The sequence below is a fragment of the Rutilus rutilus genome (assembly GCF_951802725.1).
Source record: "Rutilus rutilus genome assembly, chromosome: 4".
Lineage (NCBI taxonomy): Eukaryota > Metazoa > Chordata > Actinopteri > Cypriniformes > Leuciscidae > Rutilus > Rutilus rutilus.
Window position 1 is genome coordinate 8,912,918 of NC_140212.1, and position 18,470 is coordinate 8,931,387.

The window sequence follows — 18,470 nt, forward strand, 5'->3', positions numbered from 1 at the left end:
ATATATATATATAACATATATATATATATATATATATATATATATATAACTTAAAATATTACAATTAACATTCTATTATTATTTACAATATAATTGATATTACTAATATTATTAACGTGAATTATTTTAATTAAATGCTTGTTTTATTTTACATTAGAGAAGTATTATTGCAATAGTAATATATTTATTGATTTTTTTATTTATAGTTCAAAAACTATAATAAAATAAATTGTGAATAATAATCATTATTATTGTTGTTGTTGATATAGTTGTTTATATTGAATGTGGGAGAAAATGGGAGGTTTCCTTTATTGTCTTAGCTGATCACATGCCTGAATTATAATCCATTTTCCACGTTCATCTATGTATGATCTTAAATAAGTTGAAGCTGCAGTGAACTGTTAAATACTGGGTTGTTCTGTTTAATAGTGATGTTCTGAACTGGTAAGAGGTTCAGTCACAGTCCTGTTGAATCATCATTTTTTGCCAATTGAGCAAATTACATCATTTCTCACATGCCTCTGAAAGATTGTCCAATAATATCACTTTGAATTACAAATTAAATAGCAAATGAATTATAAAGAATTTGGCAAATGTAAAGAAAAAGCACACAGATGAAGTTAATAAGAAACAACATGAAAGCAAAGCATATTCTCTTTCAGTTTAAATGTAGAAAATTAGCTAAATGTAATTGATCTGGTACATTTCAAAACTAAGTGTAACATAAAATATTGATGGATTGCAACTAAAACTTAATAATACACTCAAAAAAATGCTGGGTTGTTTCTGTAAACAAACTGTTGGGTTGATTGTGCTGGGTCAAAAAGTTGGGTTGTTTGGGTTAGGCTACTGTAAACACATTATTTGGTTGCTCATGCTGGGTCAAATGCGTTGTAAGGGGGTCATTCACAAATAAACCGCTGGTTGGGTTATTTTGACCCAGCAACTGGTTACTTTTTTCATTCTTTGCAGAACTTTCTGGATTCTTTACTTCTGACTCGAGGAGCAAGCCACTTGGAGCAGGCAGTGTTTTATGGTAAGTAAGTTAATATGAATGTTTACCTATATTTTTAATAAGTTGTGGTGGTAGCAGCAAGCTAATTTCACTGTTCAACATACAGTCTTTGATGTGGAAGTGTGAGGGGTAACGTATTTATTCTGTGAAACATTAAATAGCAACAGCTAGCTGGTTAGAATTTTTGACAAAATGCCGCATCGTTAAATCCTTAGTTGAAATTAAACCAGCTATATATGCAACCTTTTTGAGTTTAAATTCGTTTAAATTCTAAATTAATCATGTAATTATCGTAGGCCTATTCATTGTGGACGTTGCGTAGGCAATTTAAAAGTGAGAAAAGCGTTTTGTATGAAATCCATACACGCAGTATCCTTCACAGGGCTCGCACGTAAAATCAGCGGGAAATGAGTCTCTAATGTAGGCTAGCTAGTGAGTTGTGATTGAAAAGTCTGCTGGCGTAGTTTTAGAAATACTCGTCAGATGAAGTGACTGAGGTAAGTTCCAGCACAGTCTGCATGTGTCTTTTATAATGTCTGGAACCATCGTTTCTGCCAAAAAAAAAAAGGCTTTCTAGAGCTTGATAGCCTATAGCCTAGTTTTTTTAGTAAATGTATGACTTGCAATCTTTATAAACAGCGACTGAGGAAAGGAGAAATAAATGGACAGGTTTTGAGAAGAAAATTATACCCGTTTACGCTGTTCTTTAAAAAAAAAAAAAAAAACCATTAAGTTCATATTAATTAATTGATTAAAAAACATATATTTTGAGTATCCGTTGATATCAATAGAAAAATAACAGGCCAAATACTGAATCAAATTTTGTGGCGCATGTAGCATTTAATACAAAAATATTTGAAATAGCATAAAAACATAAGGCACTGACGCATTAGAAACAACAAGAATCTCCCAGTAGCTCCAGGAACTGTAATATGATCTGATGAAGAGGCAGTGGGTGTGGTCAGTGAGTCATATGGCTCCTCCCTCTTTAATTGACTCCTCCTCCACATCATCATAGTCTGTTTTTAAAAACAAAAGCAAACTGATAATTTTCATTGTTATAAATGCACCAAGATTTAGTTTAAATTAGAAACATAACAAATAAAAGCAGATATAGGTTATAGAAGTGTTCAATAACCTACCCAACAGGTTCCTCTCATCTTCATTGCTGTTCTTCACATCATCATACTCCTCCTGATCTCCCTCTGATTCACATGTGAAATAAAAACCTCACATTGTAGTTTGTAAATCAGCTTGTGTCATTAATGATGTTATTGATCTCTTTTACCTCATGACTGTCTGAGATTATTAGATTTACTCCTGATAAAGTCGTGATGATTCATTAATGGTAGAAATGTTCAATATTAGTGTGTGAAGGTGATGATGAAATGCAGTTCTGTGTGACTCACCTGTTACATCTCGAAAGATCTGTTCATTAATGATGACATCATCATAATGCTCTGGTGTGTCCACTACACATGAACATATAGACAGAACAAACATTGCATTATATCTTACAATGTAATGGGATTAATATATAATATCACAAATCACTATAAAAGGATTATGGAAAATACACCAATAACAATAAAAAGTAAACACCATTTTTGATAGAGTTCTGTCCACTTGTCATTACATCATCATAGCTCTCAGGTGTGTATTCTGTAAATTTAACATGAGACAATAATGTATATATATTTCTATATATACAGATTTTAATATATTTTAAATATTTCTTCCTATTATAGAATAACCGAACGACACCTGTCTCACGATCTGGTTTCAGTCCATCAGTGATGACATCATCATAGTATCCCGGTGTGATTTCCTTCATCATCTCTTCTGCATTAAAACATGTATAATTTGGGCATTTTTTTATATTTTGGGAAACAAAATAAATGTAAAATATACTGTTGCAGGTTTTGGGTAATGAATGTTAGCTGTGTCCCAATTCGTCGGCTGTGTCCTCCGGTCGTCGCGTTTGCAGGCTGTATACCTCATCAAGGATGTCTTATTTAAGAGAAGTAACCGTAATAAAATTGACTGTTATTCCTCATGAGGTATAAAATACTGAAATTTCTTTCTTCTTTGCAATCTAACGGGTATTTTTCTTAAATGAGACCGCCTCAATGACGTATGCAGTCTTCAGATGCGACCTCCGGAGGACACAGCCTCTGATTGGGACACAGCAGATCACTGACCTTTCAGGACACTGCCATTGGTGACATCATCATAATATGCAGTCTTGAACTCTTTTTCTAATAAGATAAAAGTTTTACTGTTGTGAAGAGTTGAATTAGTGTTAAAATGTGTAAATACATTTTTTTTTATATTTGTAGCTCAAATTATTTATTAGGATCTACTTCAGCTCTCTAACCTGAGAGAAACTCATCAGCATCTTCATACCCAGAATGCATTTCTTCAGAGACGAGACTTCCTGTTAAAGGACAGCAGAACAGTCAGAAACATATTCATCATTCCAAACAGACTGAATCATCATTTCTCCTTTGGACCATGAAGCATTGTGTTACTTGCTCTAGATTTCTTCAAAACCTAACGAAACTTACCAATTCACTAAATTAACAGAATGCATAGCTGATATAAAAAATTGGATGACTCGTAATTTCCTACTTCTAAATTCTGAAAAAACAGAGATTCTAATTATTGGACAAAAAACGTCCTCATGTAATAACCTAGAATACTGTCTAACACTTGATGGCTGCTCTGTTAAGTCTTCGTCGTCGGTTAGGAACCTGGGTGTGCTCTTTGATACCAATCTTTCATTTGAAAGTCACGTGTCTAGTATCTGTAAAACCGCATTTTTCCATCTTAAAAATATATCTAAATTACGTCATATGCTCTCATTGACAAATGCGGAACAATTAGTCCATGCGTTCATGACATCAAGGCTAGATTACTGTAATGCTCTACTGGGTGGTTGCCCTGCACGCTTAATAAACAAACTACAGCTAGTTCAAAACGCAGCAGCTCGAGTTCTTACCAGAACCAGGAAGTATGACCATATTAGCCCGGTTCTGTCAAAACTGCACTGGCTCCCTATTAAACATCGCATCAATTTTAAAATATTGCTGATTACTTACTAAGCACTAAATGGTTTAGCTCCGCAGTACTTGAGCGAGCTCTTAACGCATTATACTCCTTCACGTCTATTGCGATCTCAAAATTCCGGCCAGTTGATAATACCTAGAATATCTAAATCGACTGCTGGCGGTAGATCCTTTTCCTATTTAGCACCAAAACTTTGGAACAGCCTTCCTACCATTGTCCGGGAAGCAGACACACTCTGTCAGTTCAAATCTAGATTAAAGACACATCTCTTTGACATAGCGTTCACATAATACATTATAGACTTCTATAATTCAATATTAGGCTGCATAGATTAGGTCAGCTGGAACCGGGAACACTTCCCATAAATCCTGATGTACTTGTTACATCATGAGAAGAATGGCATCTACGCTAATTTTAGTGTCTTTGTTTATCCCAAGGTTTTCCCGCAGCCTGCCGGATCCAGGCCGTTTCCAGATCTGATGAAGGACCTTCGCCTGGACCCGATGTCAACGCAGTGCTGAAGTGCCAACTAGTCTCTCCCTATGGAGGATCCCTTTCCCACTCTACAGATAACGCGTCGTCGGGAAAACTCAATTTGTGTATCTACCCCGAATTGATAAAATAAAATAAAATTCTGAATCAAAACTATAAGGAAACACCAGTAATTTGTTTAGGCTTGGTTTGCAGGGAATTCCAAACCTGCACACATATATTCAAACGCACATAACTATAGAACCTGTTCTTAATGCGCATCTGAACGCCATCAGCGTTTCTCACAGGATCGCGTTTAAAGTCTGTGTAGAGAGAATGGTGTCGTCTTAGCGGCCCTAATTTAAAAACAAATGATCGTTGCGACGGAAGCGAATCAATCAAAACTTTAGCTGGAAAATAACTTTATTAAAGAACCGCTATAAAGCCAAAACAATCTTACGTTAAACTACACTGTAAAAAATTTCTAACCCTCCCAAATCAAAAATTTCAAGTGACCGATAACATCTAAATTTTTCAATTGGCCCAAGTGAAATTCTGTAAATTATAAAATTAAATGTACAGATTTTCACTTGGGCCAATTGAAATATACAGAATTTCACTTGGGCCAATTGAAAAATTTAGATGTTATCGGTCACTTGAAATTTTTGATTTGGGAAGGTTAGAAATTTTTTACAGTGTATACATTTATCTCTGTAAAGCTGCTTTGAGACAATCTACATTGTTAAAAGCGCTATATAAATGAAAATGACTTGACTTGACTACTTACAACACAACACAAATATTAATTACTAACATTTTAAAAGCATTAGAGACAGATATCCTAAGTTTTAGGCCTATTAACAAACACACATGTATCCTCAAATGAACCCATTCCTCACTGCCTTCCAGAAATACACACAGGAAGAGACAAACACACACACCTGCACCTTGACTTACTAACATATGGACGCCTCCTTATTACCCTCAAAACACACACAGGAAGAGATTCTCACTGACACACTCACACACACACACACACACACACACACACACACACACACATAAACATGCACCTGCAGCTCTGTGGTTTTCTGTGAGGAATTCTCTGGTTTAAAGCCGGAGGTTTAACAGGACTAATAATAGATGAACATCAAGTGTCTGACAGACTCTCTTATTAATCATATTAAATAAGATTCACGGCTCATGTCTCACCTCTCTGAGTGAAGTGATTGTGTCTGTGATGAATCTCCTCATAAACGGCCTCAGTCGTCGTCCTGTGTCTCCTCTTAGAGAGAGCTGTGAGTGTAGACAGACAAACCTGCTGTCAGTTCACAACACATGACTGATCACACACTGAATAACACACAATATGACAGTCTCTGGATCTCTCCTACCTCTCCTCATCACTCTGTTCTGCTGAATCAGTATAAGCAGTGGCACTAAGAGCAGTAAGAGCAAAACTCCCATTACAACCACAAGCACAGAGAGAGACACTGGAGGAGTTTGTGGAGAAGTGACTGATGTTGAGCGCACTGTCTGAGAAACTGGAGGAGAAGCTGATGTTGTTGTGGCAGGAGTAGTGGACACTGACAAATCTGAAAAAACAGATACAAACACATTCAAAATCATGCAAATACACAAAGATTATTAGCACTAAAATTATATAAAAATGACTAATATTCCTTAAATGATTCTCAGTGTTTTGCTCTGACTTGCACAGGTGAGTCCAGCGTGCTCTTTGTGGGAGCAGTCAGTGTGGTTCTTCAGGGAGAGAGGACAGTCCCACAGGTGAATCTCATTCCCTCTGCACTCGACTCTGTTCAGCCACACAACACCTTCACCAGCACCAAAGACTGAATTCCCATCAGCCCTCAGTGCTGCTCCACAACCCAGCTGCCTGCAGACCACCTGAGCATCGCTGATGTCCCACAGATCAGCACAGACTGAACCCCACACAGCGTTATGATACACCTCCAGCCTCCCAGAGCACCGGCCCAAACCTCCACTCAGTCTGAGAGGAACATGATCTAAATAACACACAGAAACATCACTGACCAGCAATACTTTTACCATGCATTTTACGACTATTTAAAGTTGTGACAAATTATGAATGTGGAATGTGGATTCAGTGTACAAGTGCTCAGATATTAATAATTCAAGACACTGTGAATAAAGAAAATACATCTTTATAATTATCTTACTTGAACACTGTCTCTGGTGAGGAGATTCTGAGGTAGAACATGTCAGACGACTCTGAGGAGATTCAAGAGTCTGCTCCTCTAAAATTAAAACGTTAAAATTTTATTAAATGCTGAATAGAAAAATTATTAATAAACATTATTAATTAATTATTTTACTTATTTTATTATTAACAAACATGATGTTTTCCCAACTATCTTAAATCAGTTAAATATCTTCTTACCTGAGCAGGTGATCTTGGCCACTTCATTATCACAGTCATTCTGTCCCCAGGGTGAAGATGGACACTGCCATAGAGTGGAATCATGACGTCGACATTTAAAATAATCCAGCCAATTATGAGACTTCAGTCCCTCTGAATAATCGGGTTCACTGCCAGATCTTCCACAGTTCAGCTCTTGACAGATCAGACTCGCTGTGTCTCTGTCCATCTTGTTCCAGCACACATTACCCCAGGATCCATTGTAGAAAACCTCCACATTCCCTTCACAGCCCTCAGTTAACCTGATCTCTTTAAACTCTAGATGGAAAGGGAGTTTAAGTTGTCAAATATCACCAAAATAACTGGTTAAAACAAGGATAATGCATGCTGCTAGCACTGGTAGCATCTGAAAAAGATACTTAATTATATTTTTATAATAGTGTCACGTTTCTGTTTGTGTTTGGACTGTTTTTGTGATTTGTATTCAGTTCATTCATTCATCTGTCTCACCTGTGCCCTGTTAATCACCTCATTTAGTTAGCTCGTTTGTTTTGCCCCAGCTGTGTCATTTCCCTGATCTGTTTCCTTGTGTATTTAAGCCCTGTGTGTTCCTTCAGTCTTTGTCGGTTGTTGAAGTGTCAAGGTCAGTGTTGAATGTCATTGAGTTCCTAAGTTCCTAAGTTCCTAAGTTCCTAAGTTCCTAAGTTCCTAAGTTCCTAAGTTCCTGAGTATTCCTGTAATCTGAGTTGGTGAATAAACCAGAGGTATTGAAATCCTGTCTCCTCGTCTTCAACCTGCAATACCCTGACAAATATATTATGAAACTTATTTACTACTTGATTCTGTTTGGTCAATAAAACAAATATTTAAAAAGTAGCGGCATCCATGGCAGCGCTGTCTATCAGACCATCATACAGTAAGATGGAAAATATGTTGTTAAATATGATCCATCCACTCCTGATTTCCCTGGTGTTTATTTAGCAAAAATTACCAGCTTTACATTATCCCTTTATGCATTTGAAATTATATATTTAAAAATCAATCACATTACTTTACTGTTTACCTGAGCACACGACTCCTACATCCTCCTTGTGTTGACAGTCATGTTTCCCCCAGCCTGGAGAAGAGCAGTTCCACAGGGACGTCTCATTCCCCTCACACTCCACCTCATCCAGCCATATGGGTCCAGAACCAGGACCAAACCAGGCTGGTACCTGCTGGTTACTGAGGGCCACTCCACACTGCAGCTGTCTGCACACCACATGGGCATCTTTAATATCCCAGGAGTCATCACACACTGTCCCCCATGAGCCGCTGTGAAAAACCTCCAGCCTCCCTGCACAGTCTCCCCCAGAACCCACCAGCCTGATGGACCCGCGACCTGATATTCAGAGAGAGAAAAACACATTATTGATCACTAACAACTGAAGAATCTGCCCAGATGTTGTTGTTCTCACCAAGGCAGGTGATTGACAGCTGTTGTGTGGAGCTGCAGTTGAGAGTTTGTGGAGAGCTGCAGTTCCCCAGATGAGCTTCACTGCCAGAGCACTGGAAGCCCGTCACACACTCATGACTGTGTTCAGGACTGGAGGAAGAGGAGCCGGAGAAGTTCAGCACAGAGCCACAGCCCAGCTGTCTGCAGACCACAGAGGATTCAGTGAGACTCCAGGAGTCCAGCAGAACTCTCCTCCAGACCTGATGGATGGAAACTTCCAGCTCCCCCTCACACTGTCTCTCTCCAGACAACCGCACCAGACCGTCATGAACAGCCAGAGAAGAATCTGAGGAGAAGATCTGATGTTTCATTGAAATATTGCGAGTTTGAAAATATGGTTTACATTTATAATACATTTTACATAATAATAAATTAATTCAGAAAAAAAATTACAAGAACATTTTCTTTCAGTTTGAAATGACACTACACTACACATGTCGTGAAATTACACATGGTGAGATTAAATACTATTTTTATACTTTTTTTAATCTTTCAGCAGCACAATATCAGTGAATCTTCCAGTAATTTGGACTCACCAGAGCAGACGACTCCAACATCTCGTCTATGAGAACATTCAGCTCGACTCCATGAAGAGATGGAACATTCTGAGAGTTTTGTTTCATTCCCGTCACAATCAAACACATCAGCCCAGATTTCACCACTTCCCTCTCCAAACCAGTCTGATCCCACAACAGACACAGCAATCCCACAGTTCAGCTGTCTACAGAGGACACTGGCAGCTCTCATATCCCAGCATGCATCACACACTGTGCCCCATTTACTGAAGTACTGACGTTCAACTCGACCAGAACAGACGTCAGGACCGTTGACCAGTCTGAGGTCAGTGTAACCTGTGCAAAGAACAGAGAGTTTAGTTAAACAGTACAAAAGATGCAAAAGAAATGGTTTAAAAAAGTTGTTTGAAAAGCTCCATTACCAGAACATAACAGTCCAATGTCATTCTCATGGGTACAGTTGTATTCGAGAGAAGATGATGTTGGACAAAAAGAAATATAAGACTCATTTCCTCTGCACTGAATCTCTTGTGTCCACATCTGAGCGTCTCCTTTGCCAAAAGCATCTTCTCCCAGCACCTGTACATGAGCCCCACAGTCCAGCTCTCTACACACAACCTCTGCATCCTGCTGGTCAAAGGCAGCGTCACACACTGACATCCATGACCGATCATGAGGCACTTCTACTCTGCCAGAACAGAGAGATCCCCCTACCAGCCTGACTCCTTGAATAAAAAAGGGACAATTTTAATAATATTTGCTTTGCTTCTTGACCTATTACTTTATAATTTTTTTTTTTTACCTTTTTTTTTTTAGCAGTTTATTTCATGCATAAAATTCACACAAGCTTCTTGCATTTCACGAGTTTGCACTTACAAATAATTATCTAGAGTAAAAGAGTAAGCGTATTTGATGACTGGTGTGCTGTCCGGGGGAGAGCTCTGAATGTGGCCCGAACCCAGAGTACACCCGCTTTCTTCATTTAATGAATAACAGGGGAGAAAAACTTTAGTAAGATAAATGCACCCAGGGTATTAAAATGCATGTAGTCTATGAAATGCTCAACCTTTGAACAATATATGTGTTTCGTTCGCAAAAGGGATTGTCTGGGACAAAAAAAGCATGTTGCACACAAATTGCTTCATGTACATTCCATCTAGTAATTCAGCACGTCACATAATAGATTACTTCACCCCACACAGACAACCAAACAACCACCTGATGTAACATTGAATGTGGTGAGAACATTTTTATTTATCCTGGAATTCTGTGGGGAAAAAGGTTAGTAAGTATGAAATAAGCGTGGATGAGCTTACCAGAGCAAATTACTCCAGCATCTTCAGTATGATTAGTGTCTATTCCCCATCCATTGAATCTACAGTTCATCAATGTAGACTCTGATCCAGTACACTGTAAATCTGAAATCCAGATTTTGCCAGATCCTTCTCCAAAGTGAGCACCCTTTGGTGCACTTAAAGCCTCTCCACATCCCAGCTCTCTACACACCACTGCAGCATCAGACATATCCCAGCCTAAATCACACACTGTTCCCCACTGACCATCATGAAGAACCTCCACTCTACCAGCACAATAACTCTTACCACCTACCAATCGCACTGTTTCTGAAGGTAAAAAGGGCAGAGAAAGATAGAGAAAAAAGAAAAACAGGTGTTGTACAGTATTACTCAATGATTTTATGTCCATACTTGTATAGTTCAAATGTCGTTCACCTACCAGCACATACAACGCTCACATCGTTGTCATGGGAACAATTGTGTGAAGGTAACATTGGACAGAGAGCAAACTGAGACTCGTCTCCTCTGCACTGAATCTCTTGTGTCCACATCTGAGCGTCTCCTTTTCCAAAAGCATCTTCTCCCAGCACCTGTACAGGAGCCCCACAGTCCAGCTCTCTACACACAACCTCTGCATCCTGCTGGTCAAAGGCAGCGTCACACACTGTGTGCCAGGTGTTTCCATGAGGCAACTCTAGTCTTCCAGAACAGCGAGAACCTCCAACCAGCCTGATGCCTGAAATGATTATGATAACAAGCCATTTAAAATATCAAGATATTAAAAAAATCCCCAAAATAAAAAAGTAAAGAAAAGTTCAAGTATATTTTTAAGTATACTTTATCTAGAATACTAATATCAATGTACTAGTACAAATTTATAAGTGTATTTCAATACTGCTTGGGACTAAATTGCAATTTTAAGTATTTTTCTGAGAGGTATAAAAGTAGACAGGAAGTATACTTTATTATTTTTAGTTTAAAAGAAGTGTACTAATAGCACACTTGAATATATTACTTTTTCGTAAGGGAGACCATGGAGTGTTGCTTATAATGTTTCATAAGTGAGAGATTTTTTTTGCGGCAGAATTAAACTTGCTAAAAATTAAAAGCTGTTTTAAAATCTTCAACTTTTTGTAAACTATTTAGAGTAATGTCAAGAACAAAGAGTGCTGTTGTTTCAGTCTAGAGTAACATTTGTGTCAGTACTGGTCCTTCATTTGGCACCCTATGGTTGACTAGAGGTGTAACAATATATTGTGTCACAATGTATCGCAATACAAAAACAACATTTATCATCCATAGCGACAATGTATTATATATATTGGTTTTTAGATCCAAGATGGCGGCGCGAGTACATCGCGAGGCTCGCGGTCTCTCCAGATTCTGTAATTTAGCAGTATTTTTCTTGCTCATTTCGGGTCTGTTCGTCCAGAACAGTTGTGCCTTAACATCGTACACCCAAGGTGAGCTTTTGGATATTGGTTTGCGAATTTCCGACAGTTTTATGGACAACCTTCGACTCCTTCCTGAGATCGCCAGATCACCCGAGGCTATGCACTCTGCCCGGCCGGGCGGAAGTGCTCGCAGGCGCCGGCGAGATCGTAAACAAAGGCGGGGGAAGCGCGGAGGACTAAGAGCTAAGCTAAAGCTAACACCACACCGGCTCTCTTTACCCAGCATTTTCCTCGCCAATGTACGGTCGCTGTTGAACAAAATGGAGGAGATTCGACTCAACATCACATACAGCAAGAGACTTTTGAACTGTAATGTTCTAATTTTCACGGAAACATGGTTAAACAGCGGAATACCGGACAACGCTATTGAGCTAGCGGGACGCCATACATTCCGGGCGGATAGAACATTACATGGCTCCGGTAAGACCAGAGGTGGTGGATTGTGCATTTACATTAACAAAGCTTGGTGCACAAACTCTGCTATTGTTGGGAGACATTGTTCAGCTAACCTTGAGTTTCTCATGGTTAAATGTAGACCGTTTTATCTACCGCGGGAGTTCACTTCCACTATTATAACTGCAGCCTATATTCCCCCGGATGCTGATGCCAAGTTTGCTATGAAAGAACTTCACGCAGCCATCAGTAAACAACAGACCGTTCACCCGGAAGCTGCGTTTATTGTTGCGGGTGATTTTAATCATTCAAACTTAAAGTCAGTGCTACCGAAATTTCACCAGCATGTTTCCTGTCACACCAGAGGAAACAAAACCTTAGACCATGTTTACACAAACATGGCTGAAGCTTACGTCGCGACACCCCTCCCCCACTTGGGACAGTCAGATCACCTTTCTTTGTTCCTCACCCCCAAATATGCACCTCTGATCAATCGCGTGAAGCCATCAGTGAAGACCATCAAGGTGTGGCCTGCGGGGGCAGATTTCTCACTCCAGGAAAGGTTTCTACACACAGACTGGAGTATGTTTGCTTCTCAAGCCACCAGTGGCTCTCACACGGACATTGACTGCTACACCTCCTCTGTACTGGATTATATTAATACCACCATTGACAGTGTTACAACCCAGAAGCAGATCACCACATACCCAAATCAGAAGCCATGGATGAACAGGGAAGTGCGACTCCTATTGAAGACACGCAATACTGCCTTCAGATCAGGAGATGCACAAGCCTATAGCACATCCAGAGCAAATCTGAAAAGGGGCATCAAAGAGGCCAAGCACTGCTACAAGCTTAAGATAGAGGGACACTTTTCCAACGCTGACCCTCGGCGCATGTGGCAGGGCATTCAGGCCATCAGTGACTACAAACCCTCTCACTCCACCCCCGCAGCCACTGATGTCAACTTCCTGAACGAGCTAAATGACTTTTATGCTCGCTTTGAAAGAGACAACCGAGAAACTGCCACCAAGCTCAAATCCTCAGCTGACCACCCACCGATCACACTCTCCTCCACAGATGTCTGCAATGCACTGAGCAGGATCAGCGCGCACAAGGCTGCTGGACCAGACAACATCCCTGGACGCGTACTCAGGGCATGTGCGGAGCAGCTCGCTGGGGTTTTTACAGACATTTTCAACCTGTCTCTTGCCCAAGCAACTGTACCAACATGCTTTAAATGCACTTCCATTGTGCCAGTGCCAAAACACTCCAGCCCGAAGTGCCTTAATGACTACCGCCCTGTAGCACTCACACCCATCGTAATGAAGTGCTTTGAGCGGCTGGTCCTGGCACACCTAAAAGACTCTCTACCATCCACATTGGACTCACACCAGTTTGCCTACCGTAGCAATAGGAGCACAGAGGATGCAGTCTCCATGGCACTGCACTCTGTGCTCACACATCTGGACAATAAGAACACTTATGCACGCATGCTGTTTGTTGACTTCAGCTCAGCATTCAACACTGTCATCCCAACTAAGTTAATAGCCAAACTTGGAGACCTGGGCTTCAACACCTCCATGTGCAACTGGATTTTGGACTTCTTGACCAACAGACCCCAGAATGTTCGATCAGGCTCCAACTGCTCCACATCCATCACACTCAACACTGGTGTACCACAGGGCTGTGTGCTAAGCCCGTTCCTCTACTCCCTCTTCACCTCCGACTGCAAGCCTGTGTACGGATCTAATTCCATCGTCAAGTTTGCGGACGACACTACGGTGATTGGTCTCATCAGCAACAACGATGAGACTGCCTATAGGGAGGAGATCAAGCACCTGGCCACATGGTGCACCGAAAATAACCAGCTCCTCAACACCACCAAAACGAAGGAGCTCATCGTGGACTTCAGGAAAGTGTCAAGAGGCACACACGACACCATCCACATCAATGGAATGGCTGTTGAGCGTGTCTCCAGTTTCAAGTTCCTGGGGACCCACATCTCGGCGGACATGACCTGGACAACCAACACCTCCAGCCTGGTCAAGAAGGCTCACCAGCGCCTTTTCTTCCTGAGGACACTGAGGAAGAATCAGCTTTCCTCCACTATCCTGGTGAACTTCTATCGCTGTGCAATAGAAAGCATCCTGACCAACTGTGCTACAGTGTGGTATGGGAGCTGTTCTGTTGCAGAGCGCAAGGCACTGCAGCGGGTGGTGAAAACCGCCCAGCGCATCACTGGGACTCCACTACCTGCCATCGAGCACATCCAGAGGAAACGCTGTCTGCATCGAGCTCGCAGCATCCTTAAGGACTCCTCTCACCCAGCCCACAGACTGTTTTCTCTCCTGCCCTCCGGCAGGCGTTTCAGGTGCCTCCGGACCAGGACCAGCAGACTAAAGAACAGTTTTTTCCCCAGAGCTGTCTCTTTATTAAACTCTAACCCTCATTGATCCCACTCCCCTTATATACTGATTGACTCTCCTCTCCCTCCTCACACCTGCCTCCATTTTGTTATTTGCAATACTATAATGTTCATTTGCACTGCTGACTGTTATTACAGTAACAACTGTTTACATATGCATCTTGCACTACTACCTTGACTGGAATATGCTCAATTTGCACTGCCGACTGTTTATTTACAGTACCGACTGTTTATATATACATTGCAATATCGTACCTTAACTGTAATATGCAATTACTTTCCACTGCACTCACTCGGATAGCTTCTGTCCAAACTTTATTTGCACTACTTTAAATCCATTGTTATACTGCTCATTAGCCTAACTTATACATATATCTATTTGTAAAATTCTGTTTATAGTAATATCCATCTGTATATTATGCTCACATTCTGTTTATAGTAACAGCCATCTGTATATATATTCATAGTACATATCTATCTGTAAAATTATGTTTATAGTAACAGCCATCTGTATATTATATTCAGTACATATCTATCTGTAAACATTCTGTTTATAGTAATAGCCATCTGTATATTATTATATTCAGTACATATCTAGCTGTAAATTCTGTTCACAGTAATAGTTTTCTGTATATTATATTCATAGGACAATCTATCTGTAAATTTTTGTTTATAATAGTATTCAACTCTATATTTATTCAGTACATATCCATGTTCTGCACTTATGAACCACTGTATATCCTGCACTTGCTGCTATTGCACTTCTGGTTAGACCTAAACTGCATTTCGTTGCCTTGTACCTGTACTTGTGTAATGACAATAAAGTTGAATCTAATCTAATCTAATCTAAACAGTAGTTCACCCAAAATCAAAGTTTAGATTCACTGAATGTAGCATCAAATATAATTAACCCAGAAGTTCACACATTTGATCTAGCATATTTATTAATTATTATTAATCAATTAAAAAAATAAATACATTATTTAATAAAATACAATATTTAATATTTACAATATTTAAATTGTTATTATTTCTAAGATTTTACTGGTGTCACCGTTGCTCTGTGAATAGGGGAGAAGGGCTAAGTAAGCCTATTCAAGTTAATTCATTATGCTATACCGAATTTAGCATCTTGCAGTACTTTTTGTTAAATATTTAGTCCATTTTGTCTTTGTTTAAAGTATTAGATTCAGTATTCAGTATTGTGTATCAAGCTGAATCGTCACATCAGTGTATTGTTACACCGCTATTGACTTGTCCAGCCCTGGATTTGGTGAGCTGTAATACTAATAGAACATCAGTTTTAATATTGTACATTTATTTTTCAATTTCTGGTTTATTTTTAACATAAAGGTGAAAGTGTTTAACATTTAGTGTAAATTTTGTATATGAAATTAAACAAGAGAGTTTGCTGATTCAGGTCATGCTCTCATTAAACATGAATTAACCTGATCAATACATAAAGCAAAATTTTGACATCGAAATGTGTCACTGTCATGTAGATTTATTATATTTGTACACAGTCTTACAGCTTCTACTGTCACATCAAGTGGTCATGTACAGTATGACTGATATAACATTGAGCCGATAGATCGGTTCTAATCAGTTAAACTGTGTGATAACACTTGTTGGTTTCCACTATTTATGAACTTTGAACATTCATTTTAAAATCTAGTACATATTTTTAATAGAATAAATGCATCAAATACATTTGATGTTGAAATCTAGACAGAAAACAACCTACCTGAACAGATTACTCCAACATCTTCACTGTGACTACAGTCATGTTCACCCATTTCTAATTTTGAGCAATTGAATATTGAGGACTCTGATCCTCTACAGAGAACATTATCCATCCAGATTTGTCCTGATCCTGGTCCAAAGTGAGCAGCACGCATTGTATTTGAAGTATTGCCACATCCCAGCTCTCTACACACCACTGCAGTGTTTGTCAAACCCCAAAGATCATCACACACTGTTCCCCACTCTCCTCTATAGTAAACCTCCACTCTACCAGCACAGGAATTATTACCATTCACCAGCCTCACATTTCCTGCAGACAAGATACAGAATGATTTACTGTATATAATGCAAAGTGAGAAGACAAAAAACAGACTTTAAGTCAGCAAAACAGAGAAAATAACCATGAAATCAATTAACATTTATATTAATTCAAATATTACACATGCAGAAGTGGAACTTATGACCATTTCATAACTAACACAGAGTCAATCACTTCATTAACTCACTCATAATGATCATGTGTGTGTGTGTGTGTGTACGTACCAGCTGTGGCGAGTCTGATAAAAGATGACAAAAAAATTAGTGTTAGATAGTTCTCCATCTTCACTGATCATACACTCTTCTTGATCAACTCAGAAGTGAAAGGTTCAAGAGAGACAGAGACAGAAGGCTCTACAATCACCAAACAACAAGCCAATCAAAGTCACTTTTACCTTATTAGACAGAAGAGAGGAAATCATCAAAAAGTTTCACTGACAAATCAGGAGACGTATTTATGATTCTCACCATATTTATTAAAAGCACGTCAGCACTGATGAACAGGACTCCTCCTCCACCTTATAGAGACACTTAACTGGGGAGAAACATGCAAGATAGAGGGGTGACAGTCACACATACAGGAAACTGATTTCAGGAAACATTCCAGTTTATTTACAGCATCAAAGCACAGCATTTGCAGATATACAAATACAAACACTGATAACTAACTGCTTCATGTTTCTCACTTTGAGTCCATGTTTAGAAATATTAGTTGGATACAAACAGAAATCAAATGTGCTGTTTTAAAGATTCATTTTAACTACTATAATATATCCAGAAGTAAGCAATGCTTGTCATATATCTTAATGCACAGTAAATGTTATTTCACAAAAGAGTGTAAGGAAAAGAGCATTTTGTTAAAAAATAATAATGATTTTAAAAAGACAATAAAGTATACATATGCCTCAACCCAGTCATACTGGAATACTCGACCAAGTTTGAACTTTGTAGTTGCACTTCTGTGTTTAATACTGCAATACCGATCTATTCCCATGGGTGGCAGTAAAATTACTATGAGATGACAGACTTTTTTTATTTTTTTATTTTTTTCATTAATGCCATGAACCAGAACAATACAATGAGACATAATCATTCAAAGTAAAACAAATACAAAGTAAATAAAGTAAAATAAAATAAGAACAGTGCCAGAGGACAAGAAAAAAAGTATTACAAACAACAGAAAAAGGGGGCTACTTTATACAACATCACCTGCTTACAATGCTATAAGCTCTAATTGCCTTTTTACTTGTGCAATTACACAAAACAGAACAATAAAGCTTAAAATCATTTTTAAAGCAATAAAAGTTAGGTTTAGAGTCAGACCATTTCATTTTATGAATATGAAACCCCATTAATATTAACAATTGTATGAAGTATGCCTTATCTTTCTCAAGCCCATTATCATTGAAGTGTATCATTATGTCAAATCCACTCAGCTGTAAATCAGTGTTCATTTTTTCTTAATTAAACGCTCCACATCAATCCAAAATGTGTGCAATGCAAATGAAATATTGTTTCCTTTTCACCTTTACAAAAATTGCAGGAGTAATCAATATCTAATTGAAACCGTTCCAGCACATGTTTTACTGGATATATTCTATGCATTATTTTAAAAGATACTTATTTTACTTTGTTATTAATGTAGAATTGATCTACTGTTCGCCAAGCATTACGCCAATTTACATCTCCAAAAACAGATGACCAGAAAAAATGAGCTGGAGGGTAAACAATATTATTAAGTATATTCCTAATGTAGTTATTTGAGACTTTATTTTGTAAAATATTTGTATTACCAATAAATATTTTACCCATGATATCTGTAACATTGAGATCTTCCTCCTGTGATGCATTTCTAAGAAGGATCAATATTTCC

General features: G+C 38.7%; 1 protein-coding gene across 1 annotated transcript; it reads right to left on the reverse strand.

Moving 5' to 3' along the window:
* Positions 1-1,618: 1,618 nt before the first annotated feature.
* On the reverse strand, positions 1,619-16,332 carry LOC311289131 (scavenger receptor cysteine-rich type 1 protein M130-like; the record flags this gene model as incomplete). Its single annotated transcript, XM_084406887.1, has 18 exons — positions 1,619-2,034; positions 2,158-2,220; positions 2,425-2,487; positions 2,780-2,857; positions 3,217-3,273; positions 3,393-3,452; positions 5,768-5,851; positions 5,950-6,150; positions 6,268-6,582; positions 6,757-6,834; positions 6,978-7,274; positions 8,020-8,337; positions 8,414-8,737; positions 8,988-9,302; positions 9,389-9,691; positions 10,283-10,588; positions 10,701-10,997; positions 16,281-16,332. The coding sequence occupies 18 exons, from the start codon at positions 16,330-16,332 to the stop codon at positions 1,985-1,987; spliced, it is 3,261 nt and encodes a 1,086-aa protein (XP_084263013.1). The 3' UTR covers positions 1,619-1,984.
* Positions 16,333-18,470: the final 2,138 nt, after the last annotated feature.